This window comes from Corvus kubaryi, unplaced genomic scaffold, assembly GCF_017639235.1.
Source record: "Corvus kubaryi isolate FWS band 111438036 unplaced genomic scaffold, C.kubaryi_AGA036_p1.0 130, whole genome shotgun sequence".
NCBI lineage: Eukaryota > Metazoa > Chordata > Aves > Passeriformes > Corvidae > Corvus > Corvus kubaryi.
In genome coordinates this window covers 2,408,670-2,431,800 of record NW_024580665.1, presented here as the reverse complement: position 1 = coordinate 2,431,800, position 23,131 = coordinate 2,408,670, and the positions used below count along the sequence as shown (strand labels likewise).

Here is a 23,131-nt window from a genome sequence, read left to right as displayed (position 1 = left end):
TGTCATGCAAAAATAATTTATTTTTTTAACTTGTATGCAAGGATGGCTTGTTTCAAGTACAGGGAACACCTTAAAGCAAAGAACAAGGCTTTCCACTTCACTGGGTGTTCTCGGTTACTCTGTGCATTATTTAAGCTCTTGGTCATTGCGAAAATGACAGATTTTGTTACAGGGCAGAGCAACTGGTTCGGTGGGAAATCAGTTAATGGGGATCCTCAGGGTGTCACTTGAGAATATCTTTAGGAATTGTATGAATGACAAACACAGCCCACCCAAGGCAAGGACACTTTAATGCAAACAATTCTCCTAAGGTTATAAAAGGAGACTTGCCCGACTCTGCATAAATGCCAACCAGAACAAAGCAAAGCAAGATCCAAAGGCAAGAAATGTAAAACTAATAACTAATTATTAATTAAGAGCTAATCTTGAAGGGAAAAATTTTTTACTTGACAGTACAAGGGGGAAAAAAAGACATGAAGGATTTAGCAGTTCATGGTTTTTTATCCTCTCTTAGGAAAAAAAAAATTAAACCAAAAATTATCCCACCCTAAGTTCAAAGTATTCCGAAACTTAAATTTCAACATCTTGAGCAATAAATTCTACGAAATACACATTTCTGCAAATGTTACAAGAAAACTCACAGAGTTGTATTTACTATCATATAAATCATTCTGTTTTAAAGCATGGATTAGAGGAGATGCTGGAAGATGTGTTTATGTCACACTTGTGGAGACATCCTCATGATGGCTGCAGGTGGAAGTCATAGCCTTCATTCCTCCCTAAGAGAAATAATCACAAATATATGAACAGATGCACACTGCAAGAAAATGGACAGTCCAGAAGGCTCATACTCCCATGAGCGAGGGTGCTGGTGAGGGAAGGCAGCCATTGCTGCCACAGCACTCAGGAATACACATTAAAAATCCATTTTCTTATCACATTGACAGGCTCTGTCTGTAATGAGCACCTGAGTGACAGCATTTCAAATGACATGATAGCAAAATTAGGGCATATTTTTGGCAATGTCACTCTGCTGGCAAGTTCAGGTCAAATATACAAGTAAGTCTGAGATCTCTGTCCCTGCCACTGTGGAGGCTCTGCTCAGCTGTAGCCAAGGTTTCCTCCCCCCACCGGTACCTGGGCAGTAGCTGGCTTTCATATCGTTGACAACTGGGTTCTGCAGGGGTGTCACAATGCCTTGGTTGGGTTTCTGGAAGGCCAGAATGAGGTTCTGCACTTTCCGAAAGAGCCTCCGGTGGACCCCAGGCGCTGTCTGCAAAGCCAAAGGGGGAGAGCTGAGAAGGGGTGCTGGGTGCCCAGTGCCTGTGCTGGCACACAGGCCTTGTCCTCAGAAATGCACACAGCTCCCAGGGAAGGAGCCAGCCATGGATGTGAGCCCCCTTATGTGCCAATTCAAGATGACTCAATGAGCTGCACTGCTCTCCACTTTCCCAGGGGCATCTCAGTCTTCCTACACTGAGCAGTTTCCAGCAGCGTGGCGATAGGAAGTTGGAAGAGATTTTTTAATTGCTACAAGAGAAACACACACTAATTACCCACACTCACCTGCCACACTAATTAGGCAAACTTACAGGTGACCTTTTGCTGTTTCTGACCCTGACTTTTTGCAGCCAGTAATTTAACCTCCTTAGCAGTAACTTCCTAGCCTGTATCAGTAAGACAGTTCCATCCTAGAAACACCAGTAAGAAAACCTAGGGAGCAACCTGGGCTTACTGCAGAAAGGGAGTCCTCACACCACTGAATTCCAGCAAGGACACAGCCTCTTTGCAAACCCTTCTTGGAGCATTCAATGCTGGCTTATATGTTCATTGAGCATTCCTGTCTACCTCTTGTACAAAGACAGTAGCCAAATGTTACCTATTTATTAAAAGTGGGAGTCTTTCTATCTCTCTACATTAGCAACTTTTCAAACAGTATGAAATGAAACTATGTGTGCTTTTAATCAAGAATCCAATGTTTGTGTTAAATCCTTCAGGGCATTCTTGTAATAACTCCTCCTCATCAAAGTCAAGGGAGGACAAGCATAGGTCCTGCCAGCATAGTCCCACTCAAGGGACACTGCTCTCACCCAGCAGCTGTGAGCTAAATCCAGCCTCCCTGGCACCAGCTGGAGTGTTCACACTGGCTGGGATTTCACCAGCACTGCTTTAAGTTCTCTGCATCATCCTTGAAAGATGGGTGTGATCTGAGTTTGCTCAGAGATTAACCAGCCATAGGGAAGGAAGCAGAAACAGGAAAGGACCAGCTGCATCTGGAGTCTCTTTTGGCCTTGGAGGCACATACCATGGGGATAAGTTGGACAGGCTGCTGTGTCTAACAGCTGAGGCCAGCATGGTCTTAGCAACATTTACTTAAATGTTTCTGTTCCTTAAGAGAAGGGTTGGTATAATGGATCTGTAACTGGGACCTTCTCCTGCAGAGGATGTACAGAGAAGCCTGGGCCTTCAGCACACCTATGGTGTGAAACTCAAGTAAGGTTTGCCTAAAATACAGCCAAGGAAAGCCCAAAAGCCACACGCAGAGAGCCAGTGGAGGTCACAGGCCAGACATTGTAGCAGGTCCATGTAATACCAGAAAAACCTCACTGTAGATGCTGATGTCACCTGGGGCTAAAGGAGGCTGCAGCCTCAATCAGGGAATTACCTTCCACAGGTGGAGGTCCCTGGCATCCCGGAATCCTTTCACAGATGCCAGTGCTTACCTTGGCATGATGGGTGCACCGTCATCCTCACCCTGTCCTGAAAAACTTCTGTCCTGGGCACTACAAATCCTAACCCTTACAGGGTGCTCCTGATGTGTTATAGAAAGAATTACTGGGCACTGTTCCCAAGGGTCACACAGATAATTACCTACTCCACAGTAATGTCAGTCACTTCCACCCCGTGATTTGTTGAGGGTAACCCCAAGAACCAGTTTTGTCTTCCAGAATCACTTCTAGTATAACTAATGGCCGAGGAATTATGCCTGTCTAGAAATTATATAATATTTGTAATAAATGTTCATTAACATACAAACAGAAAGCTAATTATGAATTAACACACAGAGTGCATCCAAAGAACAAAAAATTTATAAAATAAATAGAGATTAATATCCCAATTCCAACAGCCTAAATGTTGTCTGTATTATAAGTAATGTTTTCCTGCACCCAAATTACCAGTTTCTTGTCAGATGGGGGAAAATATATTTTGTATCAAGTTTTGGCTACCCTATATATATTTCACACTAATGATGAATTAATCTGGATTAATGAATTAAAACAGTGTACATTGAAAATTATTTCTTCAGTATTCTGACATTGGTGGTACATAGGATAGAAGGAAACAGATTGTGCTTGTCAAATTATACAACCACAATATTTTTGCCATTTAAAATGATGCAAAATGATGCACTATGGCATTATGCAACAGCTGAAATGAAACAGAAAATTAATTTATGAGTTCTAGATGGTCAGAAATGGCACCAAGACATGCTACTGATGGATGCACTCTAGATCAATTACCATCAATGAAAATCAGAATAGGCAGAAACATGAATAATTTGAATAAATTGCATTAAATCTATAATCAAACAGGATGTAGAAACTTTCAGAAAGGAAAGTACACACCTCAGCACTCCAAGATCCAGTTTCTGTCTGGGACACTCTGTAGGTATAAACATAACCCTGATGCCTGTGAAAAAAAAAATATCAACAGGTATTTATTATTCATTTGTCCTGACAGTTTTCAAAAGAACTACACTGTTATGTGACAGTCAGCTGACTTCTAGCTGGCTAAAAGTTAGCTGACTCTCACATTAAAAAGTTAGTCTCTGCTAACTTTTCCTTAAAAATAAATTCACCTCTAAAGGCTCTAGGTAGCTAAAAACCCCCCTGGCCAGATGCAGCGTTAAACCTACTGGGTTCTTTTGGGATGAGAGGGATTGGTCTGACTCAGATCTAGTTTAGCAGTATTCAGTTATTTTAGGTTAAATGGTGCTACTTTCATTCCTTCCTCAGCATTTTTATAAATTTTTTCAGTGACCTCCTTTCACTGACACACAGTAGAAACATTTTCCCGGCAAAAAGAGAAGGTGTATTATTGACAGGTGGCATTACTGTTCTGTGATTCATTCAAATGCAGATGTTAATAGAAGCAATGTCATAACTGTAATTTATTTGGGAAGCTATACCCACAAAAAAGGAGTTAAACAATTACTCTTGGCTTTGCCCGTATGTTCCCAACTTTCAAATACTGATAAAAGAGGCATGTAAGACTGTGGAATCTTCCTTCCTTTAAAATCTGAGTCTTTGGGGAATAAGGAGTCATATACTAATAACAAGGCACAACTCATGCCAAAGTCACTCTTGCTTCTCTCATGAACCCATTTACATGGTAGATTACTACACTAATATCCAAAAATTTAGCTCAGAATCAATTTATAGCAGCTCCATGGGTACAACATTAGTTTAGATGATATCAGATAAGAAAGATTGTATTGAGTCCAAGAAGCATTTGGACAATGTTCTCAGGCACATGGTGTGAATCTGGGGCTGTTCTGAGCAGTGCCAGCACTCAATGATCCTGGTGGGTCCCTTCTAACTCAGCGTATTCTATGATTCTATGCTTCTATTTCACACTACATAGATTTACATGAACACACAGCAGGATTTTAGGGACCATTCCTTATTTGACCATCAATTCTTTTTCTTAAGAAGGCAGAAATATACTGTATTTCTTTCCAATTATGCATGGCATTATAGCAGTTACTCTGAAATATGAGAAACCATCAATGACACAGATATTGTATGATTGCAATTATTTATGCTCTGTGTCATGGCTCCTGGATAAATTCCTGTTTAAAAGTCATTACAGTAACCTTTGCAAAGTGGTGTCTGGTATAATTTGCCCGAGCAGGAAGTCTTTAAGAGCTGCCACTCTGCTATAACCCCACGAAGTGGGAGCAAAATGCCTGTGGAGATTTGTGAGCTCTGCCCCCACCACTCAACTGCCATTGTGATTAGGCACAGAGGTGAAGGACACAAAGCCATTCCCTCCCTGCAGGGACAAGCTCCCTGTGCACAGCTGAGACACTGCCCTCCTCTCCTTGAGTATGGGAATGTGCCTGATGCTACCCCACAATCCCACCACAACATCATCCACCTCTTCATGTCTACCAAGGGAGCCTTTTCCCCAGACTTTCTATACATCACTAGACAGACATGAAAAGCAGCTGGCCATGCTCACTTCGTGGAAACCTAAGGAGGAAAACAGCCATCATTGCTTTTCCCCTCTGCTTTCCCCAGCAAGCCGCAGTCCATCAGGGATTTGGACCTCGCGAAGAGATGTGAAGAATCTCATATGGCTGCAGGAGGAGGGAAGAATTTGGAACGGCTTTCCTGTCCATGCCATGGCACCATGGTCAGTGGTGTTTGAAGCCAGAGCTCAAGCCCAGCTGTTAAAAGCACATCCCTCTAAGCCACTAGATTATATACGTTCATGTTCAGGGAAAGCAGTGTCTCCCTTTAGGGCCCTCAGACAGTCCTGTACCATCATGTTCTTTCTTAAAGACTGAGAGCTGTGCGTGTGTCATCAGCTTTTCATGATAATATGAAGTTCACATTAATCTTTTCTTAAAAATCACAAGGAGCTTTCTTGTACCTAAGTATGTGGAATACCAGCCAATATATGGTTACTGAAATGAGGATTTTACAGGCAATAATGTACTGGGAAATACTAAACAGTTCCTGGCATTTTGTTCTGACACTTTACCGTGTCTGGGTTCCTACATTGTTCCATCTCTTTGAAGTGGGTATTTAACCTTCTCTGCACTGATTTTTTTTAAAAGCCTCAAACCCACCGGAATCAGTATCTACACGTCTAAAACTCATGATCTTGCCTTCTGTTTTCAATACTACCCTGTGCACAAGGGTATGAGTAACCTGGTCTAATGGGTGGCATCCCTGCCCATGTCAGGGCAGTTGGAACTAGATGATTAGATGAACTGGATGAACTAGAGGAGATTCAAAGTCCCTTCCAACCCAAGACATTTCATGATTCTATGATTCTACTACCCCTGCTTGGTTCTTGGTTTACCCAAAAGAATTCCAGCTGCTTCAGTCTCTTTAAAATCTGATTTTTACACAAATAGCACAGTTGTCTGGAAAGCTGCCATTTGTTGTTTCTTTCATTGTTTTTCTACGTAAGAGATTGTATGAGTTGAAGGGGTTGAGGGGCTTCAGTGCTGTTCTGACTCTGAACTGCCTGTTGGCTCTCAGCACTCTGCCAGAAAGGTTTGATAAGCAGAACAAATTGAAAAATAGAGGTCAGATAAAGTAATATTCAGTATTGAAGTATGGTGAGATACAAGATAGGCACCTATCCTGCATTTTTCCAAAAATTACACTGTAAAATATTTCAGCTGAACACGGGGAAAGCACAAAGGATAGCTCAGATTAAAAGCCCATGAGGTTCTGAAAAAGGAACAAGAATTTGGGAAAAGGGATGCTTTGAGCACAGCGTGGAGAATGGGAGGAGTATGACATTGTTATCACAGCCTCATGAGGGACAAATGAGAGCTCTCCACTCTCCTGGCAAATGTTCATGTTTTTCCCAGAGAAGGAAAGACTGAAAGGTCTGAGGCGATTTTACTGTGCTTAAGTTGAAAAACACAAAATTATCATCTGTTATTGGCTCTGAAACCACCAGGAAAGCGAGCCACTGTGTAGATGGGAGATGACCTGGACATCCACATCTGGTTCTTCAAAGGAAATGCACAAAGGAAGGGGGATGTGTTTTGTTAAAGAGGGTGAACAGCCAGGTCTTCCCATCAAACTACTTTCCATTGGGACCTTGGTTTCCACAAGGAAAGCAAGTTTCAGCTCTTGTGATAAGTACTCTCCCAATGAACATGATCTTATCAAAACTTTCTGTCATACAGCAGGAACTTAACTTCGTTACCACTTCAAAGAGTTTTTTACCTTCCATTTACAAGTGATATGATTTTTGGCCAAGTTTACTGCTACATGTGCAGCACTGCTACAGCCTCCCATGAGAAAAGTTTTTATGATTTAATCTACCTAACGTTAACTAAGATCAGTGTGGGCTGAAGGAAGGTCAAAGTGTTTTTCTCAAAAGAAAAATTAAATGCACAAATTAAAATTGAGATTGTAGAGGACATTACCTTCCAAAGAGTAAAGCATGTAACTCTGGGCAAAAGCAGGTGAAAAAGTTCATTTACTGAAGCTTAAGTCACAGGAAATGAGAATTCCCCAGCTAACATGAGAGGACAGCTCAATTTTCTACATTTTACTCTCTTCAGGGCAGAAAAAACACTCCTAGAGCGACACAATGTTCCTATATATGGTGTGATCTCAGAGAGCACTCTCAGTGACACTGGTGTACCATCACATCTTGGAGGAGGACCAGTTCATGACACCCAGGTAAAGATTCAGTGAAGGACTCTCCCATCCCTTCACCTGTCCCAGGGACAGACATAGCCTCACTCACAACAGCTCCTCTCTCCTGTCAGTGAAGCTCAAGGGACAGAGCAATCATGAATTAACATCTTGATGAATTAAACTCTATAAATTTTTGTTCATAGGCAAAAAAATGCCAAAATGCTGATGGGGGGAAGCAGAAAAGAGCCATTGCTGTAAGGACGATATCAGATAGCACTTATGAAAGAGTGCTTTGGTCACCACTGAGATATTTTTATGACATTTCACTTTTTTTTTTGTCTCCATAAGGAAAGATATGTTATACCAGCTGGGAACTGCACTAACACAGTCTCTATTTTAATACCTTCCCTTGGAAAACTTTGTCGAAGGAAGACCTAGAAAAAGTTGCCATTACAGGGACCAGTCCACTTTATGTTATAGGCTTTTTTTTCTTCATACCCAGAAAATTCCTCCCAAAGAGTTACCAAGACATCATTCACAGATGACATACTGAAACACCATCTGTCTACCTGTCCTCTCCATTCCTCCTTTTCAGCTGTGATCAGACCTGTTAAAGCTGCATTTACTTTAAGAGGTGAATAATTACAATCTTCTGCACCATTAAAATGGCCTGAGGACATTAGACACATGCTGCAGATTAAAATTAACCATGACATTTCAGCTGCATGGTATACTTTAAAATCATTTCCAAATATTTTGCATCTCAATTAGGAAATTTTATTAAACTAATTTTTTTATCCATTTCTGAGCCCAAAATTGAACAAATAAAAAGGGAGAAAGACAGGGAGACAAGGGAAAGCCGTGCCAGCAATAAATTACATCAATTTCTTCCTCTTACATATCTTTCTCTTCAGATGTCATTGCATTATGTCAATCAGCTCTTCTTACCTGGTATATTTACAACCTGACCTTACCTTGGAATTTCGCTTTACAATGTAGTTTAAGAACCAGACCATGGTGTGGCCCAAAAACAGTGGTTCTGAACATTATACTGCCCAGAGTCAGTTTCTTAATAACTTTGCCAAGTTTTAGCATCTCAGACTGAAATTTCATTTCATAGGGGTTTGTGTCACCCTTATTTTAGGGATGGAGAATGCGGAAGGGAACAAACATGTTAGGCAAAACAGTGCTTTTCCCATGTTAAAAAAAATAATCTTCTAATTGTCAGAGGAGGAGGTGCCCAGTTTTCAGAGTAAGACATAAAATTTGTTTGAAAGAAGGTATATCTCTTGCAGTCTCTGAAATCAGTAGTGCCTTCCTAGGCTGCAAGAGAGGCACTCTCTGAAGGTTGTCAGCAGTTGCAGCATCACCATGTCTGGGCTGGCTGTACCAAGGGCACTCAGCTAAGCAGTGTCCAGGATCTCAAATGTATGTGCGTGGCCTGGCCTAGATTAGTGAGATAAAACCAGAAGCTGATTTAGTAATGGGGCATCTTGGACAGGAAGTGTGGGACTGGGTGGGATGGATGTGGATGGAAAGAAAAGGGAACCATGCCAAGTGGGCAAGGAAACAGCAATGAAAATTAAAGCCCTGACAGAAAGACTACATGAGCAAGGAAGGGGATCTACAGAGGTAAAGTATGAGAGGGCTTGAACTGGGAGCAGCACAAAATGCTGGAACAGCCAGGAACAGAAGATGGGTGTTTTGGAAGCCAAAGCTGTATGAAACAAGGAAACAGACCTCAACAATGCAAGCAAAATCAGCAAGTTGTGCAGAAAAACATTTGGTAGCCTCAGAATCCCTTCCCATTGCCCTCACACTGGGAACCCAAAGCTAGAGGGTACTGCAGACCTGAGTCACCTTTCTCTTCCGTGAAACAGAGTTAAACTCTTCATCTCTCAAGCAGAGATAATGCTTAGAAACCACTTAATGCTATGGAGATGAGTACGACACTGCTCTGAAGAGGAGCCCTGCCGGGGCGCTTGCGGGGAACTCCATGCATTTGGAGCGGGGGTCAATGGCATGGAGAAGATGAGCACAGGAGGTCAGGTTGGAGCCACTTCTGCACTATCATAGGTGTTTGATGTAGGTGCAGATCAGCTCCTGAATGCCCAGAGGGACCAACTTCAGGCAGCTTCCTGGTGGGCAAACCTGCACAGGAAATGTGGATGATGGCATGGGCACAACAGGAGCTACAGAGGTGGGAGATGGCTCCCACAAAGCCAAAACTCTTGAATTTAGGGGAATACACAGCAGTGCCTTGGAGCCTTCAATCTTCTCCTCACTCTCTCCTGGAATTTGTATTTTCTGATTGACAAACAGCCTGGTTCCCTCCTTATTTAGGTCCCACCTATACAATCAAAGTACAGCAACTTAGAAATTACTACCCATCAGCTAACTCAAGCTGAAGAAGTAGCGTTCACATTGAGATGATGTGCAAGATAAAGCTCTATGTCTGCAAGAGTGAATAAAATAGGTTAAACTGGTGTTTACAACATCTGAAAAGCCCAACAGAGTGACTGTAGCCTGACTCACAGCAGCTCTTGAGTTAGCATTTATGTCACTGATTTCTGTCACTGAGTCCTATATCAACACTTCTTGTGGGAAAAATTTACCCTCAATACAGCATCAGTAACACATATTAACTTGCTGTAATGCAGTAGCACTATAAAGAAAATGCATTATCTTGTTTTTCTCTTCTGAAATTAACAAAACCTTAAAAGAGAAAGTTAAATCCTGTGAAATGGCTCTGAATTTATGCAGAGATTTCTGTGGAAGATTGTCGGTATCTTCACCACTTCAACACTCCTAACCATCTGAAGAAATGCTGCTGATTTACCTAAAGAGCAAGTGTGTAGCCTTTCTGAGCAGGGTTTGTGTCAGTCTGGTACAAGGAGATTCCAGACAAAAGCAATAAGTCAAAGAGGAATTTCTTCAAATTCAGAAATAAAGTAAGAATTTATTCAAATCTGAGATGCTAAGCAGATGGATATTACTTTGTGGCAGGCCAATAACTTAACCTTCCACTAAGCTTCATCGATTCCATGATTCAGGCTGTCTACCCTTCCAAGAAAAGCCATTAGAGTATGTGATGGTCATTAGCCAAGTTATGCTCTGCAAAGACAACACTCACTCTGGTTATCAGGCACCTGAAATACTCACCTCAGTAAAATTTACCATTGTGCTATAGAAGACTTTTTTCAAAGCTGAAAACTGTGTGTGATATTTACAACAGCAACGTTGAATTGAGGGTTCTTTTGTTCAAAATTACATTTTAACTGATAATGACTATTGTGTGAAATGTTACAAAAAATGCAATTATTCTGCCATTTCTATCAAAAATATTTCATAGGAAAGAAAGGACATGCTAAGCTGAAGCTGACTTGTGATCCTGTATTACACCTTCATGCTGTACAGCTGATGTATCTGCCGCATCAGAAAGTTTCAGCACGTTGCCTTGAACTTGTGCACCGTGGTTACAGTGACAGAAAAAATAGCACACGTAAAATCTGATAGGACTGCAGCCTATCCCTGTTGCCATTACTGTTGCTTCAAGAGCTCTAAACAGCTTTCAATTCCAGCTTTTGATTATTCTCCACAAATTGAATGCAGCAAAGTACACAAGCAGCTGGTTTCAAACAAATCATCTAAACACACTTTGACAAGCACGTCATGTTTGTCTTACTTAAAGCTCTGAAACAACTACTAACATTCTCAGTATTTTCAAGTATATGAATTTTAAAACCCAAACTACAAATGCTTTATCTTTGCCAATTCAGGCATGAGCTGCTTGTTTCTGCATGTGTGCTCATATATCTGTGAAGGAACATGCTTTTGGTACTCTCAGGCATCTTATTTATACATTTTTCAGGCAGGGTTTAAGAGACTGCCCCTCAGAGTAGTCACCATTAGTGTGTCCCGTGTACCCCATTAACTTCATTAGGAGCTGTGAGCACAGAGGATTTCTGAGGGTGCTAAAAATGTCAAACGGGGCATTGAGCAAAGAGGAAACCAGACCAGTAAAGAAAGCTCCCTGGAACAATCAGGTTTGATATTAAAACCCTGGTGTACTGTGTGTAGTGTCTAACTTGTTTATGGGTAAAACGTGTATGTTTTATAAAGTATATACATTTCTTCTAGTCCAGTTTTCAGGAACAGCAAAAATCTTGCTTTTCAATGCAAGTCCAAAAATTTCCGGGAAAAGATTGTGTACCTCTTTTGACATATTCACAACATCCTTAAAGTATATATTATCAATTCAATAATGATATTCATACAAGGAAGATCTGGGAGCATCTGGTATTAAAATCTTTGCCAAATTCCGAAAGCAGCACCTCTGTTTGCAAGAGCCCTGGAGCACACAATTGAAAATCAAAACCTTCCTACTCTTCCATGCATAGTTTAATTGTGGTCTTAAAATCTTTTTGAAAGTGAGTCCTTTGTGCTTTGCCGCAGTCATACCAAGAAAATGTTCATTGTCTCTTTGAAGGCTTTCAGGCACACCATGTGCACACCCCATCTTCAGAAAGTGGAAAGCAGCATTCAGGGGAGATAAATCAGTAGCGCAGGAGAAACAAAGAAGAGAGAAAGCAGAGTTTTCTAGATGAATGCTCCAACAGGGCCCTGCCTGCTGCAGTTACCCACCTCTATAGGTCAGGTTTTATGCTACTACCTGTCTCTTTTATGCTTGCCCTGTAAAATCAGCGTCAGTCACAAGGGATTCATGAAGTCTTGACTCTTCTCCTTTTTAAAGGTCAGGGCTCCACTTTTTAATTGGAAAAGCAAAAGGTGAATGAGCCTGACCATGAACACTGCAGTCCTTATTGTGTGCCTTAAGAGGCTCAAAGCCTGCTAAAATATGTCAGGGCTTTTTGGAGGTGCTTCAGGGAGAGGGTGTGGTGGTGATTGTGGCATTACAAATTTATGCATTTTCTTGGGAAAAGGAGACTTTATTTGAGCATAAGCAATGCAGTGAAATCACAGGGCCTGACAATTACTGTACCTGGAGCTGGAGTTGCAGAGCAGCTACCAATGTGAGTTCAAACAGATGATACCATTGTCATCCAAATATATGCTTAATTGCTCTTCTGATAAATATTTCTTTTATCTTTGTCAGAACTGTGCCTTATAATTCCCCTGTGATGGAAAAAGGAACCCTAAGAAGGGTTAGACCTGGGAAGCTGCAGGGCTTTATATTTGTTTTGGTTTGCTTTACTTCTCCAGGGAAGTGGAGGGAGAGGGGAAAGAAGACAGACTAAACACATCTTGATTTTGAAAAACTAGACTATTTTTCTCTTTTTGTTTTCTAAGGGCAATAGAAACACTATTAGCAGAATAAAACAGATACACTTCCATTAGAAATTGTCATTAGGAACATGCAAAATGTTTTGTTTAGCTCAGACACTTATTGCAATATATCTAATGGCTGACCAGCCTTATTTCCCATGCTTCAAAATCACTTCATTACTTCCAGTAAATTCACCTTTTGTCTGATCTTCATATGTCTAGATATTCCTATAGTGATCATCAGAATGGATTCTAAACCAAAATGTAAATTGCTTTGTTATTCCTAATAATTTCCATTATTTATTTATTTAGAATGAAGTATTTTAAAAAGTAGATAAGTACTTATTTTTTCTTTATTTTTCTTTTTCTTACAGAATGAATACAGCAACTGCACATTTCCCTCAGTTTTTACCAGAGCTCCCCTGCACATGCATGTTTTTTACCTTGTTCCATCTCTGCCCATGATGTCCAGACTCGAATTCGGACACGTTATGTCCATTGGCTTTCTCTCATGCCTTCCTTTCCTTCTCCTCCAGTCTCTCCACTAAAGTGCTCTGCTTTGGCAAACTTTGCCTGTCAAAGCACTTCTCTAGTTTAGAGCCCACATTTCTTCAAACTGTCATTGCTATCTCAGTGTGGGATCCTTTCCTGGTATCTTTATGAAAACTGTCTCCATAGTTATTGTGTGATATGCTCTTTACCATATCTGCTACTTCTTACGTAATTATTTGAACTGAATATTAAGAAGTGTTGGAACCAAGGCTTAATTCTATCATTCTTCAGCTGTCTTTTTTTCTGTATCAGTTCATACGCATCGTAACATTTTTCATTTAAATTGTATCTGGATTTATCCAAGATGCTGTTGCAAATTTCCTTTATAGAATAACTATTAAGGATTTGTGTTCTGTAAAAAGCCTGCTTAACTTTCACCATTAATTTTTTTTTTTTTACCCTTTTGTTTGGCATATATATGTTTAAATGCAACATATCATGAAGACACGAATGGCCCATAATTCCTGGAAGCAATTCAGTAGCGTTCTGTTTCTTACTGAAGTATCTTTTCCTCCAAAGATTGTGGAGCTTCACAGTTAGAAATGCTTTCATTTCTTCCTATTTTCATTTTCCATATTTTATTTCATTCATGAAATTTCTTTTGAAGGGCATAAATTACTACTAATATACAAAAATCCTAACTGATTCTGTACAACCGAAAGACCTTGTTACATACCTACATACTGATTTAGACTGATGGTGGGCTAATTCTGATATTCTCTATCTTATTCAGCATTGTAACACTCTTTCTGACCCTTTCTCTAATGCCTTAGTGTTTCACTCGCACTGAATGACTTCTAAGGGTGATAAATCCCCATTTCCTCTGATAGTTATTTAGAAGAGATTCTGCTTTTATTGCCTATTCCCATCACAGGAATCATAGCACTCCTTACCTCTTGGTATGTCTATTCCATTATCATTTAACTCAAGATGCTTCTTATCTCCCTTTTTTCAGCTTGCTGTTAAGGTATTTGTTAGCAGGAGCACCTATCTCGGTTCACCTGATTTCACGAGAGAAGAAAAAATACTGCCACAAAGATTTTCCCTGAGAAGAGGATTGTGTAATTTCGGATTGCCTATAACCTCCTTGCACGTCTCCATTTACTGGTCTATAACAGGAAGATAATTATGCTCACTCGGGGCTTAATTACATATTGTCAGAAATGTATTCAAGGGATTTGGGTAAAACCTGACTTAGGACCCTTCTTTCTCTTGTGATTTTGCCAGGTACCTGAGTTCCCTGTTAGCTAATTTCATGATGGACCTAAAGGGGTTTTCTCTTGCGTTCCTTCTCCTACTGAAGTAAGGCATAAGTGTCTCGATAGACACATCTTTGTTTTTCTGATGCAATGGTATAGTGTCACCAGGACCTCCAAGAACTTTGCCAACAGTAGGGTAATTAAATTTCCTCATTAAAATAAAGTCCCAGGGTAACCTTTACCCTCTCTCTGACGGACTATCCCATCAGATCTCTCCCTTTTCACCCTATCTGACGAAATATTACCACCTAGTTCTTTACCATCAGTATTTCATGTGCGTTACAGGTAGTTTGCTCCAAGCCTCGTGGCTTGTGAGACAGGCCACAAGCTTGTGGGACCGAGAGCATCCTGAACAAAGGCACATGCTGGATGGCAGCACTCCATGTTACCTTTCCCAATGACAGGGACACTGGGGATGCAGCTGAGCACACCCATGGGCACACTAGAGAAGCAGAAGAGCACAGGCAGAAAGCAAGAGGATTATCCAGCACAAAGAGGCCATACACACCATCCTGAGCTAAGTTGCCTGGCATTTCTCCATGGCACCTTGCTTGTCTTTCACATGTTCCTGCCTGCTTTCTCCTTACGGTTTTTTGCCGGTAGGAAGTGTGGGCTCTGCCAGGCAGAACCTGCTCCTCTTTGCTTTGCAAAGGACCCCACACCACTTATTGCACTCCTCTGCCTTAAGTAAAGGTGAAGGAGCCAAAAGTCTCACTCATGTAAGCCGATGGTAACATCAGAACATATTTTGTTGTGGGGGCACCCCATATTGTGGAAGGAAATGCTGGAAATCAGCTGCCAGCTGAGCAGCCCCTCCCAGGCCCCTGCCCTCGGCTCCCATACTCACAGCACACAGAGGCAGTAGACTCCCGGGATGCTCTCGCTGTCCCGCAGCAGGTAGCTGCCATCCGTGCCCGCTGCCAGCAGCAGCCTCTCGCCGGCCTCGCGGGTGATGGCCCCGTGGTAGACAGGCACTGTGTCCATGCCGGGGCCGTCTCCCGCCGCAGCTGCTCTCCCTGTACTTGGCGTTTCCTCCAACAGTGCCTCAGCCGTGTGCTCCCCTCAGCCTCCCCGTCTTGGTGGCAGATGTAAACAGGATGTGTTCACACCTCTGAAGCCTCTGCACAGGGTGAGACAGCACAGAGGGAAGAGTGAGGAACGAACACAGAATTTTTGTGGGTTTTTTTTCCTTTGCCCCTTTCTGTTTTCCTTTTAGGTAGGCCATACCATACTCACACCATCACAGCTCTCCTGCAGAGGTGTCGTTTCACATCCACCCTCAGCCATGTGGCTCCTGCTCAGCAGGGATGGGACTGATGAGGCACACAATGGCCAGGGGGCCAATGGCTGCCCTGGCTGGCACAGGGAGGGCAGGACCAGGGCACTGCTGTCAGCGGCTGTGCCAGGCAGTTCTCTCTTCTGGTGTTAACCCAAGGGGATTATTATCCCAAGCAGGGATTAATTTTTAACCTCTTGTTTTTAAAATCCCCAAGGAGACTAGAGGAAATCATCTGACCTCATTGTCACTGTCCCACCAGACTACTCACCTCAGGCTTCAGGTGCAAGCACAGCCACCGCTCCGCAGCGGCTGCTCCAGACTCACAGACACTGGACCCAGCTAATTCACCTCATGAGGGGTTGTTTTCAAAGCCTTTGTTGCTGTTTAATCACTGTTAATGCCGGAGTGGTCATTAGTCCCACTTGGAGGCAGGCAACAACCTTGGCACATGCAGGGAGATCCCTCACATTTTCCCAGATGCCATCAGTGCCAATGCTGCCTTCATGTGGGGCATGAGCTGGCATCCAAAATCCAGAGCCATGTCTGAAAGAGCCATTTCTCTTCACCTGTTGTGGCTGAAGATATTTCCTCAGTACACTTGTCAATTGAATGCTCCCACATGCACGTGCGGGTCTGTTTGCAAACAAGCTGTCAATGTGCTTTATACCCCCACAGATACTTCCACCCCACAGATATTTCCACCCATGGAAAAACTGAGCATGTTTTCCTGCAGTTATGGCCACCAGGTCGGCTCCATGGGGCTGCAGCAAACTCAGGGCTAAATTCATCCCTGGCATAAGGCTGCCACTCTCCCTCAAAGAGCCATGTTCCCACACCACAGTTATGATTGATTCCTTTTAAATTGAGTTTACTAGCAGGACAGGGCAGAATGAAATCATCTCATCCAGGTGCTCACAGATGCTGTGTCCTTGTTGAGTTAAGGATAGGTGAAAAAATATCTCTCAAGATACACACAGTTCAGGAACAAAAATTAAATTTAAAACCACCCAAAATAATGGCTGCTCTTTTTAAGTTTCAATCAATCAATCAAAGTGTTTTCTCTCAATCATTTCACAGTGCATGTCTTTATGTTTTGATCTTCATTTTTTCAAACTAGCTTTAGTTTTTCCTTTTGAGGGATGGGCATTTCTGATCCAAGAGTCACAGGGTAGCTCATGCATGGGGCACTGCACAAAGTCACTGATGGCAAAGCTGCAGCGTTTGGAGGCACTGAGAGCCTCTTTCCCCACAGGGAGACCCTGGCAAATGGCTGCCTTCCTGCCTGGCACTGAGGCTGAGAAAGCTGCAGAAACCTCAGCTGAGGAGAGACTGAAAACTCCCACCACCAAGTTTACGGCCTTTCTATCTCATTATGCAGGTATTCATTACCCCCTTTACATGAACCTGGGGACTCAGACATCCTGCTTGGTTTTTTTAAACCAGTTGTTAAAGTATTTGCACATAAAGTAGCTGCTGCCTACTGCAAATCTGATTAATGTGGATGGCAACAAGCTGTAAAGCTGCTGCCTATTTCTCCTCATTTTCCAAACTACCTGTGCTCTTGGGAATTTCATCCAACTTTCCCATTTCTTAACCTATTCTCCATATTAATAGCTGATTTCAGAAAACGTATGTGTGTAATTACCTGGAGAGGAAAACTAGCCAGAATCATTCAATTCTGCAGATCTCATTGTCCAACTCATCAGATTTCAACTAAAGAAAATCATAAAACTTTTCACTGTGAAATCCTCTTCTAATCAGAGCGTCACCACATTACCCAGCCAACCTGCATTCTCTAGCACTTAGATGAAGAAGCATCTATTACTGTAAAACAGCTGTAAACACCCAATTTTGCTAGTCTGGTTAAGAAATCTATAAAACTCCAGCTACTGAACCTCAGCCCCAGGCTTCCATACATAAAGGGATTAAAATCCCTTTATGGCCCCACTGACTAGGGGAATTGCAGCTTTTAAAAAGTCATGGAAATGCTGTGTTTGAGAACAAGGGACAGTAACACTGAGGCACCTGTCAGGGACTGAAATGGTTCATGCCTTAAACATTGTTATGAAGGAGTTTTGCCCATTATAGCAAAAACTGTATAGAGAAGCTACAACCACAGTAGCCCACCCCTCCGTGAAGATGCCTGACTGGAACGTTGGACTGTGAGTTAAGCTGCCTAGATGAGATAAAGGGGATACTACTGTTCAATCAACTCAGGCTGAGGGAGAAGAATGCATCCACAAGAAAGCTAAACCCAGCAGCTGTGCTGAGAATCATCTCTGGCTGGTTTTGGGGTGGGGAAGACCACAGCCTAAAGAGGCCAGATTTGCACAGACTCACCCCTGAAATGAGGCTTTGGGGGGAGGAGGTTTCGGGTGTAACCTCTGGTCAGAGGCACGGAACACGCACCCTCCCTTTCATAAACCAGCCCAGCTGTGAAACCCCCAACCCCACAGGCCACATCCATGGGACATTCACATAGGCAGCCTGCTGAGAGGGTGCCATAATCCACCAAAGATCCCCCGAAGTGCTCCCCAGACCCATTCCTGAGGCCTTGCACCACAGCATGGCACAAAGTGGTGCAAAGTGGTGCAACAGACCCAGAGTCTGGTGCGAGAGACTGTGTCAAACTGCCCCCTCCCTGGGGGGAGGTACCTGGGCATTCCCACCTGGCCTGAGTGTATATTAATCCATTGGATTCTGTGCTTTTGGGGGGACCCTGACCACCAAGAAGACCAGCTGGAGAAGATCAACGGAGCATCGTTGGGATCCACAGAGTGGTGATACTTCTTTATTCTGCCTCTGTCACTCTCTTTCTGTCCCCCCACCTCTTTTCTATTTCTTTATCTTCCTTTTTCTCTCTCTCTGTCTCTCATATTTACTATTAAATAAAATCCATACTATTGATTTTGGCATATGGTCTCATTTGCCCTTAATTCGGTCAGAGGCATTTCTAATAACTGTAAAAACTGGGCCCTAACAACACCAAGCAGGATAAACCAAACCAAAGGAAATAGGGGCTTCGTGGGCTGAGAGAAGGGAAACCATGACATGATAACACAGCTCTGTAGCACCCTAGTGAGGCTGGAGTAATGCCCCCAAACAAGCCAGCTCCACTGCAGTTTGGCATCCAGTCAGACTCATACTGACTGCTCCGGATTTCATCCATTTAATCTTGTGGATCTAAAGCACTGTTTGCCATCCTATTTCACACTGCTGCATCTGTGCGGTGGGGCTGAGAAGGCAAGCTGCAAAATAGGGCAACAGGCTTGGGAGCATAGGGAAATGAGAGAGAACTGAGACTCAAAGGGGTGCTGCTCCTGTTGAGATTATGTCCCCATTACCTTCCACAGAAAATGGTGATTTCTTTAAGCACCCAAGCACTGCCCTGTAGGACACTGCACACTTGTCTTGTTTTATTTGGAGAGTATTCAGCATATTTTGGACACCACTGCTTTGTGCCTTCCCTAAATCAGTCCAGCTAGCAATCCCTGCAGTATGCTATAAAATATTTATCTAAAAAATACATGAAGGAAAGGAAGTACTTAAAAGTGCTATGAAATACTTGGTCATGAAAAACAGGCTTAGACAGATAGGACTGCATAGACCTCTTGGGTCATCAAGTCTACTTCTCTGCTATCTTAGCCAAACACATAATATAATCCCTTCCAGAAACTCATTTAAGTCCATCTTAAAAGTAGTTTGGGATTTGTTGTTGTTGTTTCCACTGTTCTCACTGGAAAGCAATTGCAGAACATCGCTATTCTGTTGTTTGGAAACCTGCTTCCAATTCCTATCCTAAATTTATTCATGACCAATTTATGCTCATTTGTTCTTGTGCCAATGTTGTCCTTTAGTTTAAATAGATGTTTTCTCTTCCTAGAGCTTATGCCCATGTGATATTTATAGCAGCCTCCCTCAGCATTCATTTTGCCAAATTTCTCTGCACTGCAGGCTCTCCCTTTCCATGGTCACTCTAATAATCTTTTTCCATAGTTTCCCAAAACTGAGGCGAATTGTTTGTGAATAGTGTGCACTGTCCTGGCTGATTTCTAACACTTGCCTCATACACCATTACAGGTATTTCAATACCCTGGTGAAAAGACCTAGATTTGTATGGTTTGTGTTTTCCATTCCTTAGTCTTTTCTTACCTATGAGCACGCAGGTATAGTTGAAACCTGGTTAACAAGACCCAGATGCATGAACAGGCGGTCAAATCCTTCTGAATTTTGTCTCATTTATCCTATTCTCAAGGTCACTCGGTTCTTCCTAAATGAGAGTGTTACTTGTCTCTGCAGTGACAGTGCCCCCCTCCCTTATGCCACTGGTAAATTCCATTAGCACACCCTTATTTTCTTACGGGATCACCATTAATTAAAAATGTTAAATATTACTAGGCCCAAGACTGATGTTTGAGAAGCCTTCCCTCAGTACTGATCTCCTCCTACCCTCACATTCTTATTCACTTTTTGATTTCTGTCTTTATCTCCCCTTTTAGCTTAAAATTTCCCACATGGCACTGTACCAAATGCTGTACTTAAGTTTAGATAATTAGCTCTAAGCACTTCCTTTGTCTAGAAAAATCAATTATGATGATATTTCAGGTGCCGGAACTTGTAGAAGTACCTGAGAAGTGGCAGTAAGGAGAGAGAAAATGAAAATACGTGATGTTTTTTGAACACCTTTTGAAAGATTTGGGCTCAGCTCATTTTCAGATGAGCTGCTTCATTCATCCCTAGCAGTGACATTTTCATACATTGTTGAATTTTATAACAATTCTGAATATTATAACACTAATGCAAGAGCATCACTAAAATTCTTGGTTATTGTTATTTGACTGAAAATAAGAATGACCTTCAGGGACCTTTATGAAATTAATGCTACTGCAAAACTGTTATAGGAAGGCCTTGTATAAAGGGCTATAAAGCAAGATAAAAAGCAAAATACCTGCATTGGTAGTTTTGCTGATACAACAGTGTTACCATAAATGCCATCCCTGTAGAAGTACTGAAAAAGCAGCTTCAAAATCAGGAGCTTTTGTAAAGATTTTGACAAAGTATCTAACTGGTAAAATGCCATGTTAAAACACAGCTAATTTTAAATATGATTTTCACTATTTCATGTCACTTTCATTTTTAGTGTAATGTGAAAAAATATTCAGAACTGTATAGAATAGTATCTGCAGAGAGAGATTTGCTATTCACATAAGAAAATAACACTGAGATTCAGAAAAACGTTGGTTATTTTAGATTATCTGCAGAGTCACCATTATCATGCTTCCTTTTTGAGCTGAAATGAAAGAGCTTGAGAAAAGCAGGCTACAATTAGCAAATGTGTAATTAGCTGCAAGGTTCTGAGCATCAAGGCACAAGGAGAATACAAAGAACTTCTGGCTTAAAATTCAGACATAAGCATGTATTTATACAGCCTCCATTTTAGTCACCACATTCTATGTGAGTTGCTTCGGAAAAAGGGGGCAGAAATGGAAGATGGTTGTACTAAAGAGAGTTTGGATGTAGGTGTGGATTCCAGCTCTATATTCTGGGACACACACATGGTTCATGTAGAGAAAGGCCAGCCTGTGTTTAGCTCGGGGAAAAGGAGGGGGCCCTCTTGCTCTCTACAGCTCCCCAAAAGGAGGGTGACAGACGGTGAGGGTCAGTCTCTTCTCCCAGGTAACAAGTGACAGGACGAGAGGAATGGCCTCAAGCTGCACCAGGGGAGATCTAAATCAGATATTAGGAAAAGTTTTTCGTGGAAAGGATGGTCAAGCATTGGAACAGACTGCCCAGGGAAGTGGTGGAGTCATCATTCCTTGAAGTGTTCAAAAAATGTGCGGACAACGGCACTTGAGGACATGATTTAATGGTGAACACAGTGGTGGTGCTGGGTCGATGGCTGGACTTGAAGATCTAAAAAGTCGTTTCCAAACCTGATAATTCTACAATTCTACAAAAACGGCTTAAATCTTTGGGTAGTTGTGAGGGTGGTTGCAGATCCAGGCTTTTGCCCCCTTTAAATTAGATGTATAGCCTAGGGAAAAACCTCATTACCTCAGAATATTCAGTCCTCAAGGTGCACATTAGCTACTGTGAGAATTTCTGTACAGTTCTGAGAACTTGAAAAAATAAACTTTCTCATCACCTGGAAATTAGGTGTTTGGTGACATTGATCAGAACTCATGGTGGAGAAGAACAGAGAATGCAAAAGCTTATGGACTTTTATGAATAAAACTCATCAACATTTGTCTTCTGAGCACAGGTAAATGCCCACAATACCATAAATGACGACATTTCACTGAACTTTAACAATATTATTTCCTCTGCATGGCCTCACTGCTTACCTGTGCAGTTGTTTTGAATGCTTTGTGAGTGAGGTAACACTAAAATTGAAAGCTACATAATATGGGTGAGATTCATATTAAAAGTTATCTGTGTTTTAATGCGGTTTCTTTTGCCAGTTAATATTTCGTACATCTTTCTCCAGAAGCAGTGCAACAGCAGGCTATTTTGCAGGTGCATGTGCATTGGCAAGCAGAGATGTTGTTTGTGATAATATCAGCATAAAAAAATGTACTCATAGAAGCTTGAACTTTTTTAGTTTTTGCTATTACTCTTTCAACAGCTCTTTCCCATGAAATTCGGCAATGCACGGGCAGTCGTCAGCATTAGGCACCCAGCTGCTTTGAAGCCCAGGATCTCCATGTCTTTATGATTTAGCTGAACCAACTTCAAAGTTGACAGGGCTAAATCACATCAGGGTACTTTCAGGGCGAAGCAAATGTCCACGCAGGAGCTCTTCCTGGATACATTCCTGGGCGAGCAAGTCTGGAGTTGAATATTTAGCTTTAGAAACTCGATTTCCACACCAAACACACACAGAAGTTAAAGTTGATTTGCTGACGTCCCATCCGAGTTTCTAACGGAAATTTATCTGAATTACAACAGTGCCATGTAATTAGGCATAAATAAGGACCTTTGTTCCAGAGGGGAGGAAAGTTTATCAATTCTGAACCATATGCAATTGCGTGTCTAATCTCTGCCTGCAATTACTTCAAATGCAGATCCAGATGATAGCATTTATATTCATTCTGAGATTCATTGAGTTTGAGGCCAGGAGGGATCATTATACCATCTGGCCTGACCTCCTGGATGCCACAGACCATTACATTTCCCCAATTACCTCTATATCGAGCCCTGTAACATGTGTTTGACTAAAGCATAACTATTTTTGACTAAAGCTTATCTCCCAGTAAGGCACCTAGTCTTGATTTGAAGCCATCAAGAGGAGAGATTCCACCACTTTGTGAGTACTTTGTTCCAATGGCTAAGCACATTCACTATTAAAAATGTAGGTC

General features: G+C 41.9%; 2 protein-coding genes across 2 annotated transcripts in view; one reads left to right on the top strand and one right to left on the bottom strand.

Annotated features, from left to right (window-relative positions):
* Window positions 1-15,650, bottom strand: SH2D1A (SH2 domain containing 1A). Its single transcript, XM_042028562.1, has 4 exons — window positions 15,342-15,650; window positions 3,627-3,690; window positions 1,138-1,273; window positions 1-779 (listed from the first exon to the last, which is right to left on the bottom strand). Exons 1-4 carry the CDS (start codon window positions 15,476-15,478, stop codon window positions 739-741), a joined length of 378 nt encoding a protein of 125 aa, XP_041884496.1. The 5' UTR covers window positions 15,479-15,650; the 3' UTR covers window positions 1-738.
* THOC2 (THO complex 2) overlaps window positions 15,477-23,131 on the top strand; it is a 38,660-nt gene continuing 31,005 nt past the window's right edge. Inside the window, exon 1 of the mRNA XM_042027377.1 lies at window positions 15,477-15,623. Coding sequence (XP_041883311.1) covers window positions 15,477-15,623 — 147 coding nt within the window. The remainder of the gene's footprint in view (window positions 15,624-23,131) is intronic.

Bases quoted from the DNA above. Each gene is read 5' to 3' on its own strand.
- SH2D1A (XM_042028562.1), bottom strand. From the start codon at position 15,478: ATGGACACAGTGCCTGTCTACCACGGGGCCATCACCCGCGAGGCCGGC. The intron at 3,691-15,341 runs GTGAGTATGGGA...TTTTTTTCACAG, and splicing joins GTCTACTGCCTCTGTGTGCT to GCATCAGGGTTATGTTTATA. The intron at 780-1,137 runs GTACCGGTGGGG...TATTTCTCTTAG, and splicing joins GAAAGCCAGCTACTGCCCAG to GGAGGAATGAAGGCTATGAC.